At 35.8% G+C, this 27960-nt stretch overlaps 1 protein-coding gene and 2 long non-coding RNA genes across 3 annotated transcripts; all 3 read left to right on the top strand.

Moving 5' to 3' along the window:
• The first annotated feature begins 3467 nt into the window (after positions 1 to 3467).
• LOC139730016 (uncharacterized) lies at positions 3468 to 4455 on the top strand. Its single transcript, XR_011710900.1, has 3 exons — positions 3468 to 3535; positions 3750 to 3823; positions 4017 to 4455. It is a non-coding gene; the product is annotated as an uncharacterized lncRNA (long non-coding RNA).
• A 3020-nt stretch (positions 4456 to 7475) lies between these two features.
• Positions 7476 to 15629, top strand: LOC139730026 (uncharacterized). Its single transcript, XM_071640943.1, has 7 exons — positions 7476 to 7842; positions 10738 to 10899; positions 11111 to 11386; positions 11760 to 12038; positions 12446 to 12685; positions 13304 to 13567; positions 15085 to 15629. Exons 1-7 carry the CDS (start codon positions 7476 to 7478, stop codon positions 15240 to 15242), a joined length of 1746 nt encoding a protein of 581 aa, XP_071497044.1. The 3' UTR covers positions 15243 to 15629.
• A 4564-nt stretch (positions 15630 to 20193) lies between these two features.
• Positions 20194 to 21177, top strand: LOC139730015 (uncharacterized). Its single transcript, XR_011710899.1, has 3 exons — positions 20194 to 20242; positions 20456 to 20529; positions 20728 to 21177. It is a non-coding gene; the product is annotated as an uncharacterized lncRNA (long non-coding RNA).
• The last annotated feature ends 6783 nt before the right edge of the window (positions 21178 to 27960 follow it).

Genomic DNA, 27960 nt, shown 5'->3' with positions numbered 1-27960 from the left:
GTACAAGTGTACTTCAGTTCGACCATTTCTGTTTCGTTTTTACTACAATGTATAATTACTATAAGGTCCTCAATTATTGTACAGTCTTTTCATTACACAATGTTCTGTTTACCTTATTCTATGTTATCAAAGGAAGTGAAACATATATGTTTTGTCGTAAAAAAAAAAAATGAATTGAAAAAATAACAGGTCTTACACCCGTCAATAGAGTGGACCAGCCAGCCCCTACATATTCTTGTAAAATCAGAGGACGTACATCGTTTCAGAAAACATTCAGAAATTTAGATTGAGTGTATGCAAGAAATGGTCGAATGATATTTTGATAACCCATCTTTCTTTCTTCTTCAAGATTAAGTAAATCGCAAAGTAATATGTAAATTACTTAATTGCAACTTACTTTGTGTGAATAATGAGGACTAAGGAAAACACATGCTGAAATTACCTTGGGGATGATTTCGTGGCATCGCATGATTCAATGGATTAAACTTAACCAAAATAAAGAATGTTTCATAGTTTCGGTCATTAGTTTAGTCATGACATATATAACTTCCCATCCAAGAGCCGTCATTTATAATTCAGTTAAATTTAACCAACGGAAAGAACATCAATTATTCTTTAGTAATTCCTAATTTAAAAGAAACAAATGACATGAAGATTTTTGCACAATTGCGTATGATGCAATGACATCTCCACAATATTTCCTTCGCTCGAGTTTTGATTTAAAAAAAAAAACATTTTTTATCTAAAATACTAAAATACAGCCATCAATATGCACAATAGCTTTCAAAACATCAGATTACAATCCGAAAGGGATAAACAGGTATATATATATATATATATGTGTGTGTGTGTGTGTGTGTGTGTGTGTGTGTGTGACAGAGAAAGACAGAGAGAGAGAGAAAAAAAGAATCTGTCTGTAAGTCATGTATTTTCTATCTGATTAGTGAGAAAATCTGATTGAAAATATGATAGCACAACAAGCGAAGCTAATCTGTCACTGGTATAGGTAAAAACCTGACCCAGGTAATCTTGTTCAGTAATTTCCTTAGACACGTTCCTAGTCTTCTACGGTTTCGAGCAAAGTTGCATCGAACACCTGAAATATCTTCATTGCGTCTTCTCATGTATTTGATTTTTGCGACATGCACTGTACATCTATATACATCTTTCTCTCTCTCTCTCTCTCTCTCTCTCTCTTTCTCTCTCTCTCTTTCTGTCTCTCTGTCTCTGTGGTATTTAAAGTAACCTGATCATGGATAAAAGGTATGTCCGGTGTTAAACAGCACTGAAAACCAAACACAATATTTTTATTCGTAACGCGATCTGAGATTGGGTACATGATGCGTAGTTAAGACCGTCGGTAATAGCTATGCACTGCAATTCATTTTACATAAGCAAATATCACCAGTGATTATATAGGCCTACATTTACGGTATCAGGAAGGAAAACTCATCATCTAAAAGTGCTAAGTACTCTTCGGTAATATGAAGACGTGGTATCAATTGCTGAAAGCTCTCATTTACAAACTGTGGGGAAGAGGATAAGAAAGAACTAAATTCGTGAGAACAATTGACCACGTAAATCTTTGTTCTGACTGTTTAAGTGTTTTACGTAGGCTTATGCAAGGCATGCGAAACACATACAATCGTAGATTCTACGAGAAGTTATTACAGCATCACAATTTTAGTTATTTCTACATCATTTGATCATTTAACTGTGTTGTGAAAATTTGAATGAAAATCTTTAATTTCAGGTCAAGTACCTCAACGAAATATATAAACGCGTGTCTTAATGGGACATGACGTGAAAGCCTATGTGTTTCAACAATACTAATTGTTGTAGTTCAGCTTTGATAACGTGGACATAACTAAAAATTAGACATGTCATATTCCAGTGGAGATTACTTGTGCAGATGATTTTTGAAACGATACTTCGGCAATGAAATGGCTAAATACTTGCATATTGTGTATTATGTATCGATAGATGTGTATAATAGTTGGAATGAATGTTATGGCTTCAATCCCTTTATGATTTCTGTGAGTTAGGGCCAGTCAAATCAGGAGGTCACCTCCCTGGTCAAATTGATGTAATATGTCTGTATGTAAACATACGTATGATATATATATATATATATATATATATATATATATATATAGATATAATATATATATATATATATATATATATATATAATGTACATATATTATAGGCCCTATATATATATATAATATACGCAAGATCAACATAACCCCCCCCCCAAAAAAAAAAAAATGTTGACAAAAATATATATATCTCATCATACGTAGTATATATACTATCATTACGTTCATACATGATCATAGTACAAAGCACGTGGTGTAATGTTTATTTGGTTTCCATGTTTCTTTTTTTTTCCTACAAAAATCTGGTATGGATTATCATGTGTCCTTCGCACTTTATCTATATCCCAATAAGCAACTTAAACTGTGGTAGATTTCCGTGGGAATCTTCCATTTATCAAGCATATAAACACATCGGTCGAATCAGCGAGGAAAGAAGAAGAAGAATCATAAAATGAGTTTTGTCCCTTTGACCATGTTGACACAAACATCACGCGGCACGCTTTCTAATTTCGATTAACACACAATATAGCATACACATCAGACCCTCAGGAAGGTATGACGCTATAGTATAAGTACATAGGTCAGGGAATGAGGGTAATGGTAATTAAGGTGAATGCTAAATAGGGGTGCGTTTATAGAATACTTTGGAGTAGAAATGAGCATTGAGTTGGAGAAAGAAATTCATACTGCTTTAGGGGGCGCTGTGGCATAGTTGATAAGACTCCCGACTCCCGATCGGAGGACCCGAGTTCGATTCCCGCCCAGTGCTTACGTCCTTGGACAAGATGTTTTTACCCACAATGTCCCTCTCGACCCAGGTGTATAAATGGGTACCTGGCAACGCTGGGGTAATAATAATGGCAGGGCCCTCTGGTAGAGCAGTGACAACACTGAAGAGGCTACCCTGGATAAATAAGACATTATTATTATTATCATTATTATTATTATTATTATTATTATTATTATTATTATTATTACAGAAAACAAAAAAGGTTTGCGATAGTAGTTATCGATTTCCTTCAAAAATATCATTATATCAAACATATCGAAAAGGCAGGTACAACAAAACCCAACATGTGGACATTTATGTTAAGATTCCAATTGATATTTTGTGGTATGCAGCTTGAATAACTTAACTTGGGAACGGTTTGTGCGGCGGACTGATATGAAAGATTTTTCCGCGTTAATAAAATGACGCACACTCTCTCATCTTAGAGGAGACACAACCCGTGGTAACATCCTCATGAGCTGTTCTATATCGGCAAAAGAATGTTGAGGGCGGTTTACTCCGCGGATTGATATGTAATATGGATCTTATATAAAATCCTCTTTAATCCAGTTCACAGGGCGTATACCTTCGTCACAGCCTTTCCTATCGTCTGTAATAGAAAGTTGATGAGATACACGTCTGCATTTTGGAGTCTGCCTATCAGGTAGTTCGTATTCAGGTTATAAATCTTAAACATTATAACATCAAATCCTCTTGTGGTTGTTACATGATGTTGTGATAAACTTGGCTTTTTTTATACTCTTCTATTTCGCGAAGGATGCTGTAGACATTATGGATCGATATGGTCAGCATCGATTGATTGGCATATTGTTTCACTTGTCAATTTAGCAAACATTCTCTCTTCCCCTCTCTTTCAGGGCTGTAAGAAGCAAGATGGAAAGCCGAACATTTCTGATTCTTGGCTATCTACAACTTCTCATACAAGTTGATGGTAAGTGTTTTTTATAGTGCCATGATAGTATACAACACATTCTCCAACAGCATTAACAACAGTTGTCACAATCTAGAGTATGTAAAGTACTAACAGTATATACAGCAGTAAATGATTACGTGAAAAATTGTCAGAATATGCACAAATGATAATTATGTATAGTCATTATCTGAACCATGCTTTATTTTTTCAGGTTCCACGACGATACGAATGGAAGTTTCGACCCCTGTCCGCGCCAACCGCCAGACAACGGCTGTCTGCACGGCTACAAGCGTCTATGCTTCCATTGATATGACGTGGTACTTGGACGGGGTCCAAATTACAAATGGCGTAGATACCACATTTGAAGAAAATGGCTATATCCAAATAACAGAGATAACGGACAATAACAAAACATTCTCTTTAAAGAATGTAGACTGTGTGATTTGATCGTTCATGTGAGTTACATTCAGGATTGTGGAACCTCAAACCAAAAGTTTTCATAAAGTTGCTTAAAATTCCTCAAAAAGTACTACAATATCTGGCATTATTTCGTTCTTTTTGATGTCAAGGAACATACGTGCTCTGATGTCGGAGGAGGCAGCACCCCATGTTAATGAAACATAACCCCGTCCAACTTGTCCAAACCATGATCTATCGACAATAAAGCTTCAATACTTGATGATATACTCCCTATACTATAAATGAGAAACTTTATAGGAACGTCAAGTGTGACTGTGCACTACCATGTATGTCTGAACCATCGTAGTTATACGAGAAAGTGCTTCCTTTGTCAAACATTGAAATTTCGAAGACGGAAGTCACCCTTATATCCAGTGGAGCGTCAATCATTTCGACAGGCATTTTCTCTGTGAATGCCTAGCTTGAACTTCGAGCAATTTTGTAAAGATGTTCTCTATTTTGTATTAATTTGGTGGTTTCAGGATGCGAAATGTATATCTGATACTTTTACAGTATGAGATGGAAAAAGTCAGAGACATGATATCTTTTAAAAGTAGTAATTCGTGACGAAACGACAAAGAAGTCAGCGGATATGCTATCTTTTGGATGTAACAACGTCGCCTAGAAAACAGCCTTTCGAAAGATACTTGTCATATTAAGCGGGCTTTATATATTCAAGGTTAGCTGCCCTTTGAAAAACATTTCGTCGGCATACAGCACAGTACATACCTAGGAATGCCCAATATATTTCTAATTCATGCTTCTATTTTCTTCCCCTTTTTCGCTAACAAACGCGTATAATGGTTGTCAGCATAAAACCCATTATAATCATGTTGTCAATGAGGGCTCGCTAACGTTGAAGGAATACTGCTTGATACGATAATTGACAGACGGATATGATTCGCTACTCGTCTCTGACAATGACATGGATATTCAACGATTTAGGCTAGATAAACGCCCTAAACCATCAAATACTTTTGTCAACACAGGGCAAATGTCTGAAAACGCCATAAATCATCACCACCATCTCTATAATAATCTGCAAATGTGTTTTTAATGTCCGAAAAACCAACGCAATCTTTTAAACAGCGAGCAGACTGCCGTGCCTGTTCAGCGTACGTTCTAACGGGTATTAATAGCATGATCGGAAAAAAAAATTGAAAATGGCTGCAATGCTCCAAATCATTGTCCATTGTGCCAAGAAGTTATCCAATAATAAAATCTTAAAATCAATACAATGGTGAACACAATGTTTTATGCATTATTGTTAGATATACATTGGTTACAACAGCTGAATTTTCTTCCTGACAAAGTGCATTAGCTTAGGCACACTGATGTCCACGTATAATGAAACTCAATAAATCATGCCTTTGTATCTTGTCTTATCTTTATTGTTGCAATTATCAAATCCTTAAAGACAAGAAACTCTTGTAATGTTTCCATCAAAAGCATTAGAGCCAGAATTACACCGACAACTTTTGCTACTGTCCTAGTTTTTAGCCATTGATACAATTAATTCTTAATCAGTGTCCATCATCTCATGACGTTCAATTAAATTTGCAATTTTGGTAGTGTGAGATTGCGAATGAATCTAAACGTGTGTATTTTGTTATATGGTGGTCATAACGTTTCCAATTTGGTTGACTCAGTTGCTTCCGTTTTCGTCAATTTGTGAATATCAGTCGTTTTATTCTGACTTTACTCGGACACTTAATTACCCCTCTCCATGTAGGACAGAAGACACAATATGAGCGCAAGTCATCGGACGTCCTATATGAACGCTGTGATAGGTCGTGCCAAGGCGGAAAACGTAAGTATCCTGTATCATTTGGAAAGATGCCAGTAACGGATTGTAAAGCTATTAGTTTTTACTTTTAAAGGGCTCATGCGGAAAGATACAAACCATTGCTTCTTTAGACTTCAACAAAGCAACGAATGTTGCAATCTATATCATTGCCACATTTTAATGAACTGTATTTTCAACAAAAGCTGTTATGAGCCATTTGTCTGGATGATATTAATATGAGATTTCGGAAGAGAGAAGCAGTTACTCATTATGTGTATTGTATAAGATATCTAATTTTTCGCTCCTATTATATCTCTTAGAGAGATTTCATATCATTAATGTGCAATATATTGTCTGAGGTTCATGTGCGAAAGTTCATTTTTTTTTCTTTACCAAAAGCTCGGAATGATTTTATGCATAAACGTATATTTTATAGAGGGGTTAAGGTTCTGAACATGATACCAAAGTACCTGAAAGAAATCAGTAATGTTTAATGTTTTAAATCACACCTTCAAAAAATAGATTGTAGATTTGGAAACTTTTAGCATATATGTATATGAATAACTGTATATTTATGTTAGGTATATTATTCATATGTGATTGTATCTAGTGGAGATATATTATATTGTGATGTGATATTATCTATTATGTTATTCTTTACCTTGCAATGAAATAAAGCGATATATTTCTGTTTTCTATTCGCCAAACTAAACTGATCACTTTATATATAGGTATGTGCATTTTTTCTTTCGTTTTTCATAATGTTTCACTTTCGCCAATGTTATTTCTTTTTCTTTTTTAAGTTTATTTTTGATTCATTTCACTTGCACTATGTTATTACAATCTCATGTTAATAATAATTTTATGTACGATTTATTTTTTTCTTTTTACATTTCCTTATGTTGTATACATATATCTCGTGTTTTGATGTACTGTATGAAGTTTGTTTTAATCCGGTTTTACCTTTGAATTGTAAATTTTTATCAATTTTATGCACTGACCCACTGAAATACAGCTAATACTGAACGGGTCTTTCGTGTTGAAATGAATAGATAAGGACATGTGTCAACGTATTCTGGTAGCTTGTAGAATTCTCATTTTTGTGTAAGAGAGTACAAAGTTGAAATGAATTATTCTGTCAATTTATTGGAAAGAAGGATTAAGATTCATTAAATTATGTCATGGGGCATGTCAGGAGGAGATTTCTATTCAAGTCTTTTCCAAATAATTTATATGAACTCCTTTCACAATGTATTGCTTCACCTTACGAAGAGCAATTTTCCGAGCTTGGTCAACATTACATTTTCAATCTGTAAACATGAGGATACAAAGTGCTCCACTTTCGAAATCAAAATTTAGTCTGCATCTGTCAGTGTCGATGCATCGCTTCCATGTCACTGCAAGGGATTACTTTAGATAATCACTATGTCTGTTTTTGTCACGTCGGCACCTGAACAACCAGTGAGACTTGTAGGAGGCTCTGGAGATCACGAGGGTCGAGTTGAGATCTTGTGTAATGGTGTTTGGGGCACATTGACCGACGACGGTTGGAACATACGTGACGCAGATGTAGTGTGCAGACAGCTGGGGTTCGAATCTGCGGAGAGATTCTTTGGAAGCAATACCGTTCATTTTGGACGAGGGACGGGCAAAATCTGGCTGGACGAACCGTGGTGTTCTGGTTATGAGAGTTTCTTGGGAGATTGCTTCCACAGGGCGTGGGGGTGCAAGCATGATTCACCAGATGATAGTCATGGCGAGGACGTGGGCGTGAGGTGTAGTGGACGTCGGGGTAAGCATTGTTATTTACTGCTGTGAGAAATATTGAAAAAGTCATGCCGATCTTTCTTTATGAAACTGCGCGAAAAAAAATGGGGCAAATACAGTGAAAAAAAAAGATAATACATTATACTTCTGTGACAGAAAAGAGCAATGCGATTAATATGCCATTTCAATGCCGCTTATAGTTCACAATATACTATATACATTGATATAATTATGTCTTGTTTAGAGAAACTTGCATTCTTAAGATCGTTGATTTCTTTCGACTTCAGCTGGGTTGTTTTATGCATGATGTAGATATAAATGCTACTTCCACTGTATTTAAGGAAATGTACCCAAAAAAAAAGTTATGCATAATTACTCAACAAAGCAAACAAGGTTTGGCAATATAAATTTTATGTTTACCGTTCCTAAGCTATGAGTAGAATTCTTCCGATCAATCATTAAAAACAAACACGAAGCTTTGGTAGCTTTAAGGTTAGAAATTTTTCTTGAAAAGTATTAACAAATAATTTTCTGATAGTTTTAAGTCTGTGTGCTTTAGCCATTGTTTACAAGTAGCATTAAAAAAGTAAGGTATAGTCGACAGAAAATATTTTGTTTAATTCATGATTTTGATCGTTGGCATATGTACGGCCGAAGTACCTTGTACATTATATAGATGATGACTGGCGGGGGAGGGAACATACCGAATGTTCCACCCGAAGGGTTTGAAATGCTATATGGGGGAGCTTATAAGTCCGAGACGAAGTCGAGGGACTTATAGCCTCCCGAAATAGCATTTCAAACCCTGAGGGTGGAACGTTTGGTACATGTTCCCGACAACAAAAGTCGTCATCTGTTATATCATATGGGTTAGTCAAATACGTCAACGTCAACCACCAGCAGCACAGCGCACTCGATCGCTCGCTCGTTGATCGCGCAGAGCCAAATGCACTGTCAGCTGACTGTGCGCGCGCGGTCCTAGGCCTTCTGTCATTTGTTACGCGTGAAAATGTTTTCCCATGGGAGAACATTACAAGTATGTTTGCCATGGGCGAACATAACGAATGTACCTCCATCACGTGACTGTGTTTAGCCAATTACTAACCGGTATTTGGCTAACCCATTTAATATAATCCTAAATGTAACCTTCTGAAATGTATTCATGCACAGGGCCCTTGTACATCGTTAGCATAACCATTGTGCTTTTTCTTTTGATATCGTTAAATCATATAAATTTGTCTCTATTCATTGATATACCAGGAGATCTGCATTTTACAAGCACTGCTGCTTAGTAGTCTCCTCCATATTTACAATCATAACACTTTAACAAATGTCACTGTACGTTGTATGTATAAAATGTCCACAAAGTGGAATATGAATAATTTCATTTGATTTGATATGGTTTCATCTGATTTGATTTCATATAATTTTATTAACACATTTATGCACTGAATTATTGCGATGGGACAAGTAAACACTGGACAGCACTTTCAAGATAGATTTCGAATAATTGTTCAATTTCATAATACAGACATGTATAAGCAAGAGCGATTTAACCCATTATTTTTATAATCGAAATTGACTCGTGATTTTTATCATCGGTCGGGTTCATTTCCAGAGTCTAACTAAGCAATGTTGCGTGTAATCATAATTATCGCCCCCTGCAGTAAGAGGAAAAACACTCAGTCCCTTTGATAGAACATAAAATGGAAGTCCAATGTGTGAGAGAGTGAGTCACAGCTCATGTACGTAAAAGACCCTGCTCAATTCATTCATCGTAAAGAACAGGGTGCATAACTCCATAAAGTGACTCGCCTCACATCCAACTAGACCCATGCAAGGAAGACCAGCTCGTGCAGCTGAATATGGGCTATCTAGCCATCAGATAGAAAACGACACAAACAAAAGAATACGCAAATGCGCGTATGCTACATTAGTTGATTAAAATGATTAAAAAGATTTTACAAGACGATATTTCGATGTATGAATGTATTTGAGGTTAATGAATGCTCCTAATATCAAAAATATGACAAAACAATGAAATTGTCAAATCCAAACCTAAAAACATATCCAAGGCTCTCGACATTACCGGTTGCCCGATGGTCTGCGGCCCCCGGAAGTAGGTGTTTGGCCACCATTACTGAAGAAATTAATGTATTGGTGGCCCGATCGGGCTACCAAGATATTTTTATGTGTACTTTTCGTCCAAAAAAAAAAAAAGAGGAAAGAATAATTTGCAACTTAGTTACTGTATGCATTTCAGTTAGAGGCCGCGACAAATTAAGGTCGCCAGATCACCACTACTCTTCGCAAACAAATACAGTCTATTCAACGGCCAAAAAGTGTTTTTTTTTTTCACGGCTTAAGTTTACTCCTAAATTTTATCTAACTGCAAACACACGTAGGTATACCTTTAATCATTTCTTGAATGTACTGAGCCACTGAAAAGTAGAAATCATATATGCCTCGGTTTGTAATTCAAATTGTAGGTGTTATTAAACTTACTCATAGTATGTGAAACTCTTTTTCACACCTGACGATAATTCATAATTATGTTGATGTTTCTCGAATTAATCTATTCTGTTATTTTTTAGCACTTCCTAAGGTGGTTACATAATCATCGTGGTTTATAAATTATTATACGTTTGATTTTCTTTTTATTGTGTCGAGCCATTAAATTTCGTTCCGGCAAACAAAAAGAAAAGTAAATGTCGAGCCTTGCTTTGTCATCAATACTTCATCCCTCATTCCTGAAATGAGAATACTGTAAAGTCTTCAAGTTTGAATAACTGTCACTTCATTGCATAAAAACATCATTGTACTGATTTACAACAAAAGACTCAAAAAGTCTTAGCAAGGCGTGCGTGTTGCTGACATTTTATTTCGTGTACTTTTCTGTTCCCCTTCTTTCCGACCTCAGTTCACAATAACAACGACAGGGTGGCAACGTACACTGACTATAGGGCCAAGAAATATAACATTCGCAGCGTTTTGACATTTTCACCTAACTCTGATATGAACGGGAAACTTCTCCAGTGCAATGTCTATGGAAACCAAACGGCACACAACTTGGACGTGCAGTGTGAGTTTTGCTTTTCATTCTTGTAATTGTACGATAAGCTGCTTATGGCGTGAAATTAAGTCTTCGCCTGTACTTCATGCTACCAAAAATTACATCGCCATAATACTACTGTATGAGTATGGTTTTCAAAAGATCAAAGAAACCAATAGAACAACAACACATAACACAAAGAATGAACTGAGGGAAAATATCCTGATTTTGATTTGTACAGACCCACCCAATCAGAGAGGAGTCTCTGTTCACTTTCGGGAGCTTGAAGAATGCACAGCGCTGAAAAGTCTCCTCATCATATGCAACGTCGATGTCAACGGCCAGCCCAACCCGTACATCCACACCTACGAGATCGAAGTCGATGAGACTACCTTGTCATCATCGAACAGCTCCGTGGCCCTCCTCGCCCCTCGTCCCAACAAATGCATCGACGTCAGCTGCACAGTTTCGAACGACATCGGATCGTCGACGAGCTCCAGAAACTTTTGCCCTCACGGTAATCATTGAACAGCTAAACTTCTGTTATGACACAAAATGATGATGATGACGATGATGATGATGATACTGCTACTGCTATCATTGATTGCTTTTACATAATTTACACAAACCTGATCAATGATAGTACCGATTGTAGTTTTTACGTGAAACAGAAGGTAGAGTAAAACAAACTTAAAAGATTAGGAGCTGCCGAACCCACTCAAATAATAATCTTACTTCGTTAAAAAAAAGCACACACACACACACACACACACACACATATATATAAACCCTTTCCCCACTCTGGGTTCCAGAACCAGATTCCTCTTCGCTCAGCGCCCTTTTGTGACTTTTGGGTGATGAAAATCCTATTTCATCATTCCAATGTACAGATTCACCAGCAGCTGACATCATATCAATACGAGTTGTAGAAAATCGACAGGCGGACTATCCAGGCAACATAACTGTCCATTGTCACGTAGATCCTTCTGACCAACCATATCCACCTATAGAGGAATATGAGGTCCAGACTGTGGAAACAACGCTTCGGGCTTCACGTAACCAGTCTTCAGTCATAATATCTCCACTCCCAAATAAATGCATTAATATCACATGCATTGGTAGAAACCAGTACGGAATGACGTCATCAAATTCATCTTACTGTCCAGGAGGTATGTATCGAAAGGTTTATGTTTAGATTATGCAGTCCTAGATGCAGTTCTCCGGATCTTTATGATTTCTCTTGATACAAAGTGTCAGCTTTCTTTTCCTTGTGTTTTTTCTTTGTTTCTCCTTCTTTGACTAGTCTTTTTAAAGAAAAACATGAATCCAATATCTGTGGTCAGACAAATATATTTTTATGTTTCTTTTTTTTTCAAAGATGCCTTTGTATATTCATATCTCTCATATTAGTATGTCATAAAAAATAATACTGACATTGATAGCTTGACTGGAATATGATATTATTGTCTTTGAATACATTCAATAACAACTCCCAGCAAGCTTCCAAAGTTGTGAGGTTATGGATTTTTGTTGAAATAGGAGATACCAATGTTTAATGTTAATTCTTCATTTTCAGCCCATCCTGCAGAAGATATCATAACCATACAATACACGGAGGAACCAGAAGAAAACAACAACAACAACCTGACGATCACTTGCCATATCGATCCTGTCCATCAATCACCGATACCTATTGACTCCTACACAATCGAGATTGATGACGTCGTTGTGTCGTCTTCAGATGCACCCTACGCCGTGTTTACGTCACGTTCGGATAGGTGTATCAACGTGGTGTGTACGGGGAGAAACGCCCTAGGTGCGACGACTTCTTCCGATATATATTGCCAAGGAGGTATTAACGTGTGGGAAATAGATATGACTTAAGTCAGATATGAATACCGTACATTGATACACATTTCTATGAATGAATTTGGAAAGAATTCTTTAAGACGAAGATGAATCAAAGGACATCAATTTGTCACTAAGACAGATCCGTTCTCGGTGACAGTCTTGTATCATTGTTTCTTTTAATAGAATGGATATATTAACCACGTTTAGCATTGTTTAGCTCACTTGTAAAAAAATTTAATGCGTTTTAACAATGTGAACACATTGCGAATAATCAGTTCGTTCACTGTGTGAATCATCACTACACAAGGTGAACAGAGCGTTACTGTGTGAATACTCTGTGAAAAACTACACCACAATCTGAAATCATCTTCACATTGTTAAATTTCAAGTGTTTTCACATAACCGACAATGTGAATACATTGTGAACACACTGTGAGACACTGTATTCTTTCCGGTAGGGATATTACTGAATATAATGCTCGTACATGATACATCCCTGTAACTTTTTATTTTTGTGTTGCCTCTTTTCAATTCTTATACGGCTATCTTTAGGTCTTTTATTTTTACTTTACAAACTTGACAGGTGATGTTCTAGATATTGAGTTCGAGGAGCTGGTAGGGGAAGATTATCGGAACTTGCTCTCGATTTCCTGTCACGTTGAAGATCGGTATCAGCCCACCCCACCAATCAACACCTTTCTCATCACAGCAAGTGGTAGAATACTTTCATCGTCAAACTCGTCATCTGTGACCCTTGACCCTCGTCCTGAGACCTGCACCAGGGTGACCTGTACAGGTCAAAACGATTTCGGATCAACCACAAAGTCAAGGACGTTCTGCCCTACAGGTACAAGTGCACTTCCGTTATAACGAAGTTCTGTGCACCGGTAGTTTTCTTTCGTTATATCGATATTTCATTAAAGCCGAACAGTAAAATATATAAGGATATTTAGACGGTAAGTTTGGAGCCTAAATCTTTATTTCGCTGTTACCAGAATTTCGTTATAACCGTGTTCGTTGTAACGGGTTTGCACTGTAAAACAGTCATAGAAACAATTGACGCCGTCTACAGGGAAAAAGATACCAGTGTTTGAATAATGCTAAACAAACTCACCATCTGTGTAACCTATGTCGTGAGCAATTTTTTGAAATGCTAATTAAAGTAATCCAAATCTAATGGAAAAAAAAACACACACAAACATTATTTTAATGGATACTATCCCCTGTCTCGCTGTAACTACGTCCCGCAAGTAGTCAATTTTGTTAATGATTTCGAACTCCAATAGATATCTGTCTCTCAAAGAGATTAGACATCTTTTGTCACCTGATAGGTCAGATGTATCTTAACAAGAAATATGTTGCTCAACCTAGAAAGAACACTTGAAAAACCTATTGCGAAAATGTACACATTTACCAGCGCATATCTATTGTAGACTATTCATTGTGACACAAAACTGTGATTTAACAGAGGTTTTTCCTGTTCCCGGAAGTACATCGACTGAAGGCGCATAATATAATGATATTAGATATATATATGTATATATATATATATATATATATATATATATATATATTGTAGTTGCTCCGCGTATTGGCAGTACTAGAAATATCAATAATAATGTCTCAACAGAGGAATGCATTAAATGCCAATCTTGATTTTAATGAATAGGATTATTCATTAAAATCATTAAAATCAAGATTGGCATTTAATGCATTCCTCTGTTGTGACATTATTATTGCTATATATATATATATATATATATGATACAATTTTCTGTTTAATGCTTGTGCATGTAGATGTATATAACACATTATGGAAGTCATTGTCTACTTTTGAATTGCTTATGACGATCCACTTCTAATTCATATAAATGTATATTATATATATGACTATTCCAATCAAAAAAAAAATAAAAAGACATTTATACGTATGTGTGTAAACGATGTATATGCATTTTGTGAATAAATCAAAAATCAAATCCGTCTGCATCTGAAATTTTTGAATGGTTTTAAGACTTTAAATTTGAACAGGAGATAAGGTAACACAAGGAAACGTATTCTTACCCATTTCAATCATATAATATTACTGGTAGATGCACGTCTTGATGTCTGCGTCTTAATCAGGTAACTTTATGAAGGCTTTTTATATTTTCTAACACCCTATATGTAACCTTTGTTTTCAGAGCCTTTATACTTTCTAACATCGTATAATTGTATTATGTAGCTTTTGTTTTCAGAGTATTATGTTGAAAAAGATTATTTTGCAAGTTCAATAATGAATTGCCACAGAACGAAACGGTTACTTGCACGAAAATTGAAATTGTTCTAACCACCAAATTTTCTTACTCTCGTCACTCCAAGCAGTTATAGCAGATATCAATCCTTGGCAGCATTCGAAAGGATTCATCCAAGAACCATCGACAACCGGCGCCCTTATCGTCGTCGTTCTCGTCCTGTCGATGGCAGCTTGCTTTGCCGTCTTCATGAAGAAGAAACACTACTCAACTGACATGATGAACTAGGCACTTTCATCACGAGATGAGGAAAATGATATAAGAGTTTCTTTACGGGGAATGTCAGATTTTAATATCGTTGATAATTATTCGGAATACAACTTGTGATATAGCAGTGATCTGTATTTTTGTTTTAATAATCGGAAATCAAATATTACCTGTTTTAAACAGGACAGACACAAGTTTTGAGCACAGATCTCAATTATTGTTGCTTGTGCCGAGCAAAATATGGGTATTTTGTTGAAAGAGAGAAACGTTAACGTTTTCTACTTGAGAATTAGCTTTAGTTAGATTTTATAACCAATTTAGATATATTGTTAATATTTGAAATGAAACACAGGGAACCGTTTTATTTCCTTTTAAAAATGTGTGATGTGAGGTGGAATCGTCATTACGATGATTCTGATATATACTCATGCGTCTCTTTGTACACACATTATAAATTTATTGAGAGCTTGAAACTCGCACACAATAAACTTTTCTTTGTAAAAGAGAGTGAGGACTGTTTTATGTTTTCCATGATTTATTTGATGAAATTGCGTTTGTTTGTTTTTTTAACTATTTGACTTGAATCAAAAGCTACGTTATGTTATGTGATTGCATCACACATAAATACCTTTCCAGAGAATAAAGGGTTGAATTTTTGTTCCTACCATGTTTGCTTAACGTATTTAGAAAAATTATTAATATAAACAAAAGACTTGAATATATTGGTTTCCTATATTACTTGGTACATATTGCATATGTCATATGAAATTACCAACTATTTTCAACTCCCTTCTGAATCTTTGACGAGCATTAAGTATGATCTCTCTGGGTGGAAAAGGCCAAATTGGACAGTCATTAGTTCTAGTATCTTTATTGATATACTTCTCAATTTTTTGTGTAATATCAAAGTTACGTATTTTATTTATTCGTACATTTTCGTACATAATTACTCTTATGTGTCATAGCAGACATTTGCTTGACATTTTGGATCTGTTTGCGAATTGGTTGGTCTATCCAATCTAGAATGGGTTTGGGCATCTCATCTAATGTATAGATTAAAACTTACAGGTTAAATAGGAATATCCTGTACTTCTCCATTCTGGGATCACGAAATGAATTCAGATTTAAAGCATCTTCACAACTGTATTACATTCAGCATGTCCAGAATGTTATACCTAGAAGGCATCGTGCATGCATATTGTGGAAACTCTAATGATGCTAAGGATGCAGTGCAGTGTCATATCTATTCTATAGTTGTCTTGTATTGTAATTTAGAGTTGTTATCTCGTGGTTTTGGTTTCAGCAACGTGAGTATCGATTCCGATTTTTTTTTTCTGCATGATCGACTTTACCGGCAAACGACAGAATGAATGTATTTACCGTCCGCTTGATGCTTGGAAACTCGTTTCTGTGTTCATTTGTACAAGGTGTCTATACTGTGTCTCAGATTTTTGGTGGAGCGGGATGTATACTAGAAATGGAGAATATATACATGTATATATATATATATATATATATATATATATATATGTATATATATATATATATATATATATATATATGTAATATATATATATATATATGTAATATATACATGTATATATATATATATATATATATACATTCGATTAAAAAAATAGCGGCAGGGATCATGTCTTTAAATCAAGGATTTCGTATTATGAAAACATCAGCCCATGAATGTCATTTGCACTTAGTCATTCAATGACCATTGACGATTGAGATTTTTTGAAGATAACGTGAAATATGTCGGGTAAGATGCTCTAATGGCAACTACCTAGTATCTGTTGGATGACGTTTGTCGCCATTTTTAATTTCTTTTGAGGTTGTTTCTGTGGAATCCAAAGGCAAAAGGTCGTTTGTCCGATGGGTTTCGATGAACATTCAGCCATTTCTGCTGCTATAAGATACCCCCCACCAGATGACCGTGAGTAACCCCGCCAGAGCTCTGACTGGTCATGCGTATGCTCGCAACTTAACTGTTCTCTTGTTGAATAGGATTTTAAAAATCCTGTCTAAAAAGGATGACAATATCTCATCAAGCAACAAACTAAAAACAAAGCGTTGTCACGGTAACAGATCGTACCCCTCCTCCCGTTCTTTTAAATCAATGTTTCAGTTGATTAAAGTAACAAATAGTTCATAGTCTCGGACATTAATTTAGTCATGACTTTAATTTCCCTTGCATAGGCCGTCGTTTGTAATTCAGTTCAATTCAGCCAATGAAAAGGACATCAATTATTCTTTAGTAGATTCTTAACTTAAAAGAAAGAAGTGACATGAAGATTTTTGCACAATTGCTTATGATGCAATGACATCTTCACAATATTTCCTTTGCTCGTGTTTTGATTTAAAAACATTTTTATCTAATATATAAATATATATTATATATATAAATATATATATATATATATATATATAAGAGAGAGAGAGAGAGAGAGAATGAAAGGATCACTGTGTAAGTGATGTAATTTTTTAATTTAATTATTGAGAAAATCCGATTGAAAATATGATTACACATCAAGCGAAGACAATCTGTCACTGGTATAGGTAAAAACTTGACCCAGGTAATCTTTTTCAGTAATTTGCTTATTCATGTTCCTATAGTCTTCTACGGTTTCGAGCAAAGTTCCTTCAAACAGCTGAATTATCTTCACTGCGTCTTCTCGTGTATTTGATTTTTGCGATATACAGTACATCTATATATACAATCTTTTCTCTCTTTTTTTTCTCTCTCTCTGCCTTTGGTATTGAAAGTAACTTGATCATTGCTGAATGACGTGTCCGGTGTTAAACGACACTGAGAACCAAACAATATTTTTATTCGTAACGCGATCTGAGATTGGGTACATGAAGCGTAGTTAACACCGTCGCAGCTATTACCGACGCGTCGGTAATAGCTGCATTCACTGCAATTCATTCTACATAGGTAAATATTTTCAGTGATTATGTAGGCCTAGATGTACGGTATCAGGAAGGAAAACCACCATCTAAAAGTGCTGAGTATTCTTCAGTAATATGAAGACGTGGTATCAATTGCTGGAAGCTCTCATTTACAAAGTGTGGAGAAGAGGATAAGAAAGAACTAAATTCGTGAGAACAACTGACCATGTAAGACTTTATTCTGACTTTTTAAGTGTTTTACGTAGGCCTATGCAAGCCATGCGAAACACATACAACCATAGATTCTCCGAGAAGTTATTACAGCATCACAAATTTAGTTACCACCATTTGATCATTTAAGTGTGTTTTGAAACTTGGAATGAAAATCTTTAATTTCAGGTCAAGTACCTCAACGAAAGATATCAACGCATGTATCAATGGAACGTGACGTGAAAGCCTTAGTGTTTCAACAATACTAATTGTTGTAGTTCAGCTTTGATAACGTGGACATAACTAAGAAATAGACATGTCATATTCCAGTGGAGATTACTGGCTTGTGCAGATGATTTTTGAAACGATACTTCGGCAATGAAATGGCTAAACACTTGCATATTGTGTATTACTTATCGATAGATGTGTATAATAGCTGGAATGAATGTTATGGCTTCAATCCCTTTATGGTTTCTGTGAGTTAGGGCCAGTCAAATCAGGAGGTCACCTCCCTGGTCAAATTGATGTAATATGTCTGTATGTAAACATACGTATAATATATATATATATATATATATATATACGCAAGATCAACATTAACCCCCCCCCCCCCCAAAGAAAAAAAATGTTGACAAATATATATATATATCTCATCATACATAGTATATATACTATCATTACGTTCATACATGATCATAGTACAAAGCACGTGGTGTAATGTTTATTTGGTTTCCATGTTTCTTTTTTTTTCTTAAAAAAATCTGGTATGGATTATCATGTGTCCTTCGCACTTTATCTATATCCCAATAAGCAACTTAAACTGTAGTAGATTTCCGTGGGAATCTTCCATTTATCAAGCATATAAACACATCGGTCGAATCAGCGAGGAAAGAAAGAAGAAGTATCATAAAATGAGTTTTGTCCCTTTGGCCATGTTGACACAAACATCACGCGGCACGCTTTCTAATTTCGATTAACACACAATATAGCATACACATCAGACCCTCAGGAAGGTATGACGCTATAGTATAAGTACATAGGTCAGGGAATGAGGGTAATGGTGATTAAGGTGAATGCTAAATAGGGGTGCGTTTATAGAATACTTTGGAGTAGAAATGAGCATTGAGTTGGAGAAAGAAATGCATACTGCTCTATGGTATAGGGGGCGCTGTGGCATAGTGGATAAGACTCCCGACTCCCGATCGGAGGACCCGAGTTCGAGTCCCGCCCAGTGCTTACGTCCTTGGACAAGATGTATTTACCCACTATGTCCTCTTGACCCAGAAGTATAAATGGGTATCTGGCAACGCTGGTGTAATAATAATGGCAGGGCCCTCTGGTAGAGCAGTGACAACACTGAAGAGGCTACCCTGGATGAATAAGACATCATTATTATTATTATTATTATTATTATTATTATTATTATTATTATTATTATTATCATTATTATTATTACAGAAAACAAAAAAGGTTTGCGATAGTAGTTATCGATTTCCTTCAAACATATCATTATATCAAAGATATCGAAAAGGCAGGTACGACAAAACCAAACATGTGGACATTTATGTTAAGATTCCAAATGATATTTTGTGGTATGCAGCTTGAATAACTTAACTTGGGAACGGTTTGTGCGGCGGACTGATATGAAAGATTGTTCCGTGTTAATAAAATGACGCACACTCTCTCATCTTAGAGGAGACACAACCCGTGGTGACATCCTCATGAGCTGTTCTCTATCGGCAAAAGAATGTTGAGGGCGGTTTACTCCGCGGATTGATATGTAATATGGACTTATATAAAATCCTCTTCAATCCTGTTCACAGGGCGTATACCTTCGTCACAACCTTTCATATCGTTTGTAATAGAAAGTTGATGAGATACACGTCTGCATTTTGGAGTCTGCCTATCAGGTAGTTCGTATTCAGGTTATAAATCTTAAACATTATAACATCAAATCCTCTTGTGGTTGTTACATGATGTTGTGATGATTTTGGCTTTTTTATACGCTTCTATTTCGCGAAGGATGCTGTAGACGTTATGGATCGATATGGTCAGCATCGATTGATTGGCATATTGTTTCACTTGTCAATTTAGCAAACATTCTCTCTTCCCCTCTCTTTCAGGGCTGTAAGAAGCAAGATGGAAAGCCGAACATTTCTGATTCTTGGCTATCTACAACTTCTCATACAAGTTGATGGTAAGTGGTTTTTTTTTATAGTGCCATGATAGTATACAACACATTCTCCAACAGCTTTAACAACAGTTGTCACAATCTAGAGCATGTAAAGTACTAACAGAATATACAGCAGTAAATGATTACATGAAAAATTGTGAGAATATGCACAAATGATAATTATGTATAGTCATTATCTGAACCATGTTTTATTTTTTTCAGGTTCCACGACGATACGAATGGAAGTTTCGACCCCTCTCCGCGCCAACCGCCAGACAACGGCTGTCTGCACGGCTACAAGCGTCGATGCTTCCATTGATATGACGTGGTACTTGGACGGGGTCCAAATTACAAATGGCGTGGATACCACATTTGAAGAAAATGGCTATATCCAAATAACAGAGATAACAGACAAATAACAAAACATTCTCTTTAAAGAATGTAGACTGTGTGATTTGATCGTTCATGTAAGTTACATTCAGGATTGTGGAACCTCAAACCAAAAGTTTTCGTAAAGTTGCTTAAAATTCCTCAAAAAGTACTACAATACCTGGCATTATTTCGTTCTTTTTGATGTCAAGGAACATACGTGCTCTGATGTCGGAGGAGGCAGCACCCCACGTTAATGAAACATAACCCCGTCCAACTTGTCCAAACCATGATCTATCGACAATAAAGCTTCAATACTTGATGATATACTCCCTATACTATAAATGAGAAACTTTATAGGAACGTCAAGTGTGATTGTGCACTACCATGTATGTCTGAACCATCGTAGTTATACGAGAAGTGCTTCCTTTGTCAAACATTGAAATTTCGAAGACGGAAGTCACCCTTATATCTTGTGGAGCGTCAATCATTTCGACAGGCATTTTCTCTGTGAATGCCTAGCTTGAACTTCGAGCAATTTTGTAAAGATGTTCTTTATTTTGTATTAATTGGGGTTGTTTCAGGATGCGAAATGTATATCTGATACTTTTACAGTATGAGATGGAAAAAGTCAGAGACATGATATCTTTTAAAAGTAGTAATTCGTGACGAAACGACAAAGAAGTCAGCGGATATGCTATCTTTTGGATGTAACAATGTCGCCTAGAAAACAGCCTTTCGAAAGATACTTGTCATATTAAGCGGGCTTTATATATTCAAGGTTAACTGCTCTTTGAAAAACATTTCGTCGGCATAAAGCACAGTACATACCTAGGAATGCCTAATATATTTCAAATTCATGCTTCTATTTTCTTCCCCTTTTTCGCTAACAAACGCGTATAATGGTTGTCAGCATAAAACCCATTATAATCATGTTGTCAATGAGGGCTCGCTAACGTTGAAGGAATACTGCTTGATACAATAATTGACAGACGGATATGATTCGCTACTCGTCTCTGACAATGACATGGATATTCAACAATTTAGGCTAGATAAACGCCCTAAACCATCAAATACTTTTGTCAACACAGGGCAAATGTCTGAAAACGCCATAAATCATCACCACCATCTCTATGATAATCTGCAAATGTGTTTTTTAATGTCCGAAAAACCAACGCAATCTTTTAAACAGCGAGCAGACTGCTGTGCCTGTTCAGCGTACGTTCTAACGGGTATTAATAGCATGATCGGAAAAAAATTGAAAATGGCTGCAATGCTCCAAATCATTGTCCGTTGTGCCAAGAAGTTATCCAATAATAAAATCTTAAAATCAATACAATGGTGAACACAATGTTTTATGCATTATTGTTAGATTTACATTGGTTACAACAGCTGAATTTTCTTCCTGACAAAGTGCATTAGCTTATGCACACTGATGTCCACGTATAATGAAACTCAATAAATCATGCCTTTGTATCTTGTCTTGTCTTTATTGTTGCAATTATCAAATCCTTAAAGACAAAAAACTCTTGTAATGGTTCCATCAAAAGCACTATTGCCAGTATTACACCGACATCTGTCGATACTGCCCTAGATTTCAGCCATTAATACTATTAATTCCTAATCAATGTCCATCATCTGAAGTTTAATTAAATTTGCAATTTCGGTAGTGTGTGATTACACATAAATCTTAACATGCATATTTTGTTATATTGTGGTCATGACGTTTCCAATTTGGTTTACTCGGTTGCTTCCGTTTTCGTCAATTTGTGAACATCGGTCGGTTTATTCTAACTTTACTCGGACGCTTAATTACCTCTGTCCATGGAGGACAGAACACACAAAATAAGCGCAAATTATCGGACGTGCTATAGAACGCTGTGATAGGTCGTGCCAAGGCGGAAAACGTAAGTATACTGTATCATTTGGAAAGATGCCAGTAACTAAATGAAAATCTATTAGGGTTTTTTTTTTCTTAAAAGGTTTCTGCGGAAAGATGCAAGCAATTGCTTCTTTAGGTTCCACCAAAACATGATGAACAGCCTTTACAACAAAAGCTGTAATGAACCCTTTGTCTGTGGCTCTTCAACTTTTCTACATGTTACCAGTGGTTACGTAGGACTATTGGCTAAGATTATTTCTTTTCCCAAAAAAATGTAAATTGATTGCAATTACGTCTATTGAATAAAAAAATAAGTCATAGAATTAATTGAGTGTACCTATACTTAGTTTTCTTTATGGGTGAAATTGATGTTATGTTATGTAAACATCAAAATGGTTTCATGGAGTTTGAGCACAAGCGACATTGACAATGTTATGTTACACTTGTGTCGAGGGGCACTGCCATTTCTCTTGACTCTCATCAACTTTCCCCATTTAATTCTAATAGTGAATCATGTCAGAATGTACAAACTCAGTGAATATTTGAATATTTAATATCAGCTCTATGAATAAGAATTTTGAGGATTTAATGTTACTATAGGAAGATTTACTTGAATGTAAATTCCATTTAATTGGCTTGTCTGAAGTGTGGAAAGTTACATCCCCGAACCTCTTTTTTTTTTTTGAGGGTTTTAAATTGGAGGTAAACTGTCGCAATGGCGGTATGTGAGGTGGTGGTACAGGTCTATATTTCATTCTTCATGAGAATATAAGGTACTACATGGAGATGTAAAGTATGCTGAATCACTATGGGTTGAGATTATTATCGACAAATTTTCTATCGTTGTAATGGTTCTTTACAGAAAGCCGAGTACTGATATTGAACAGTTTTAAAGTAGTTTGTTATCTGCCATGGAGAAATTATGAGGTTAATGTATATCGATAGGTGACTTTAGTATTGATATTAATGCTAGCGATAACATTCAGGAAACATTTCTACCATCACGTTGCTGTGTCGATTTGTCCCAGGTCATTAGTACAGATACAAGAATCAATGATCTTCACACATTGGTTCGATACAAGTGCAGTTACACGCTGATGACACGTCTTTATATTGAAGTGCCAAAAACGCTGCGTCACTGAAACCCATCAGGGTGGCTTATTTCCAATAAACTCGATTTCAATAAACAAGTTCGATATAAAGAAATGTGAATTTATTGTTATGGGATCTAAGCATAGAATCTAGAATGTTATCTCCTAATATGACTGTTGTTCTAAATGATGAAAATATACCCAGAGTTCGTTTATCACGCATGTTTATGTAAATATCTTGGTATGATTTTAGACCAGAATTTGGACTGGAGTCTACATACATGTAGATCATATTATAAAGACTGTACGCAAAAGTGGTCTGTATCTGTTGAAGCAAATACGCAGTTTTATTTCGCAAAAACAAGCAGTTATTTCTATAACCGCCTGTGAAATAACGAGAGAAGCAGTTACTCAGTATGATGTATGAGATATCTAATTCTCCACTCCTACATATCTCTTAGATATATTTTATGTTATTAATGTGCAGTATAATATCAGAGGTTCTCGCCGAATTATTTTTTCTTTACCAAAAGCTCGGACTAATGTTATGCATAAACGTTTATCTTATTTTTTATTGCCTTTTCTAAACAGATTTTTGTCAAACAAACTTTGAATTCCCCATAAATTTCAATGACCTTTTATATTTCATAAGTAGTTTGTCATTATCTTGCACACACAAAAAAAAATCGTCTCGACGTGCCATCATCAACCAATACAGGACTCGCCCTTTAAGGTTCGGAACATGATACCAAAGTACCTGAAGGAATTCTGAATCTTCAGCAATTCAGCAATTCTGAATCTTTTAAATCACACCTGCAAAAAATAGATTGTAGATTAGGAAATTTTTAGCATATGTGTATGAATAATTGTATATTTATCATGTATATCATGTATATGCGAATGTATCTAGTGGAGATATATATGATGTAATATTATTTGTTATTTTACTCTTTACCTTGTATTTGAATAAAGCGATATATATATATATCAGTTTTTGTACTTGCCAAACGAAACTTATCACTTATAATAGATATATACATTTTTTTCTTTTGTATTCATAATGTTCCACTTTCGCCAATGTTATTTTTTAAATCTTTTTTTAATTCCTTTTACTTGTACTTTGTTATTACAACCTCGTGTTAATGATAATTCTATGTACGATTTTTTTTTCTTTTTTACATTTCCTTATGTTGTATACATATATCTCCTGTTTTGATGTACTGTATGTAATTTGTTTTTATCCTTTTTACCTTTAAGTTGTAAATTGTTATGAATTTTATGCACGGACCGACTGAAAAACAGCTAGTACTGAACGGGTCTTTCGTGTTGAAATAAATAGATAAGGACATGTGTCAAAGTATTCTGGTGGCTCATAGAGTTCTCATGTGTTAGAGAGCACAAATTTAAAACATTTGTTTAATTTATTTAATTGGCAAGAAGGATTAAGATGCATTAAATCATGTCACTTGTATTCAAGTGTTTTTCTAAGTCTTTTATATGAACTCCTTTCACAATGTGTTGCTTCAACTCACAAAGAGCAATTTTCCGAGCTTAGTCAACATCCCATTTTCAACATGATTGTAAACATGATGATACAAAATGCTCCCCCTTTCGGACTAAAAATTTAATCTGCATCTGACAGTGTCTATACATCTCTTCAATGTCACTGCAAGGGATTACTGACACTTACTGTGTCTGTTTTTTTTTTTTTTTTTTTGTCACGTCGGCACCTTACCAGTGAGACTTGTAGGAGGCTCTGGAGATCACGAGGGTCGAGTTGAGATCCTGTGTAACGGTGTTTGGGGCACACTGACCGACGACGATTGGGACATACGTGACGCACATGTAGTGTGCAGACAGCTGGGGTTCGAATTCGCAGAGAGATTCTTTGGAAGCAATACCGTTCATTTTGGACGAGGGACGGGCAAAATCTGGCTAGACGGACCGTGGTGTTCTGGTTATGAGAGTTTCTTGGGAGATTGCCACCATAGGGCGTGGGGGTGCAAGCATGATTCACCAGATGATAGTCATGGCGAGGACGTGGGCGTGAGGTGTAGTGGACGTCGCGGTAAGCATTGTTATTTACTGCTGTGAGAAATGTTGAAAAAAGTCTTGTCGATCTTCCTTTATGAAACTGCGCAAAAAAAAATGGAGCAAATACAGTGAAAAAAGATAATACATTATACTTCTGTGACAGAAAAGAGCAATGCGATTAATATGCCATTTTAATGCCGCTTATAGTTCACAATATACTATATACATTGATATAATTATGTCTTGTTTAGAGAAACTTGCATTCTTAAGATCGTTGATTTCTTTCGACTTCAGCTGGGTTGTTTTATGCATGATGTAGATATAAATGCTACTTCCACTGTATTTAAGGAAATGTACCAAAAAAAAAGTTATGCATAATTACTCAACAAAGCAAACAAGGTTTGTCAATATAAATTTTATGTTTACCGTTCCTAAGCTATGAGTAGAATTCTTCCGATCAATCATTAAAAACAAACACGAAGCTTTGATAGCTTTAAGGTTAGAAATTTTTCTTGAAAAGTATTAACAAATAATTTTCTGATAGTTTTAAGTCTGTGTGCTTTAGCCATTGTTTACAAGTAGCATTAAAAAAGTAAGGTATAGTCGACAGAAAATATTTTGTTTAATTCATGATTTTGATCGTTGGCATATGTACGGCCGAAGTACCTTGTACATTATATAGATGATGACTGGCGGGGGAGGGAACATACTGAATGTTCCACCCGAAGGGTTTGAAATGCTATATGAGGGAGCTTATAAGTCCCGAGACGAAGTCGAGGGACTTATAGCCTCCCGAAATAGCATTTCAAACCCTGAGGGTGGAACGTTTGGTACATGTTCCCGACAACAAAAGTCATCATCTGTTATATCATATGGGTTAGTCAAATACGTCAACGTCATCCACCAGCAGCACAGCGCACTCGATCGCTCGCTCGTTGATCGCGCAGAGCCAAATGCACTGTCAGCTGACTGTGCGCGCGCGGTCCTAGGCCTTCTGTCATTTGTTACGCGTGAAAATGTTTTCCCATGGGAGAACATTACAAGTATGTTTGCCATGGGCGTACATAACGAATGTACCTCCATCACGTGACTGTGTTTAGCCAATTACTAACCGGTATTTGGCTAACCCATTTAAGATAATCCTATATGTAACCTTCTGAAATGTATTCATGCACAGGGCCCTTGTACATCGTTAGCATTGTGCTTTTTCTTTTGATATCGTTAAATCATATAAATTTGTCTATATTCATTGATATATACCAGGAGATCTAAATTTTACAAGCACTGCTGCTTTAGTAGTCTCCTCCACATTTACAATCATAACACTTTAACAAATGTCACTGTACGTTGTATGTATACAATGTCCACAAAGTGGAATATGAATAATTTCATTTGATTTGATATGGTTTCATCTGATTTGATTTCATATAATTTTATTAACACATTTATGCATTGAATTATTGCGATGGGACAAGTAAACACTGGACAGCACTTTCAAGATAGATTTCGAATAATTGTTCAATTTCATAATACAGACATGTATAAGCAAGAGCGATTTAACCCATTATTTTTATAATCGAAATTGACTCGTGATTTTTTATCATCGGTCGGGTTCATTTCCAGAGTCTAACTAAGCAATGTTGCGTGTAATCATAATTATCGCCCCCTGCAGTAAGAGGAAAAACACTCAGTCCCTTTGATAGAACATAAAATGGAAGTCCAATGTGTGAGAGAGTGAGTCACAGCTCATGTACGTAAAAGACCCTGCTCAATTCATTCATCGTAAAGAACAGGGTGCATAACTCCATAAAGTGACTCGCCTCACATCCAACTAGACCCATGCAAGGAAGACCAGCTCGTGCAGCTGAATATGGGCTATCTAGCCATCAGATAGAAAACGACACAAACAAAAGAATACGCAAATGCGCGTATGCTACATTAGTTGATTAAAATGATTAAAAAGATTTTACAAGACGATATTTCGATGTATGAATGTATTTGAGGTTAATGAATGCTCCTAATATCAAAAATATGACAAAACAATGAAATTGTCAAATCCAAACCTAAAAACATATCCAA

Source organism: Diadema antillarum, unplaced genomic scaffold (genome assembly GCF_040938485.1).
Source record: "Diadema antillarum isolate AM-2024a unplaced genomic scaffold, OU_Dant_1.0 seq00000286_RagTag, whole genome shotgun sequence".
NCBI classification, from domain to species: domain Eukaryota; kingdom Metazoa; phylum Echinodermata; class Echinoidea; order Diadematoida; family Diadematidae; genus Diadema; species Diadema antillarum.
Note: the sequence above shows the minus strand (reverse complement) of the source record. Positions and strands in the feature narration are given on the sequence as shown.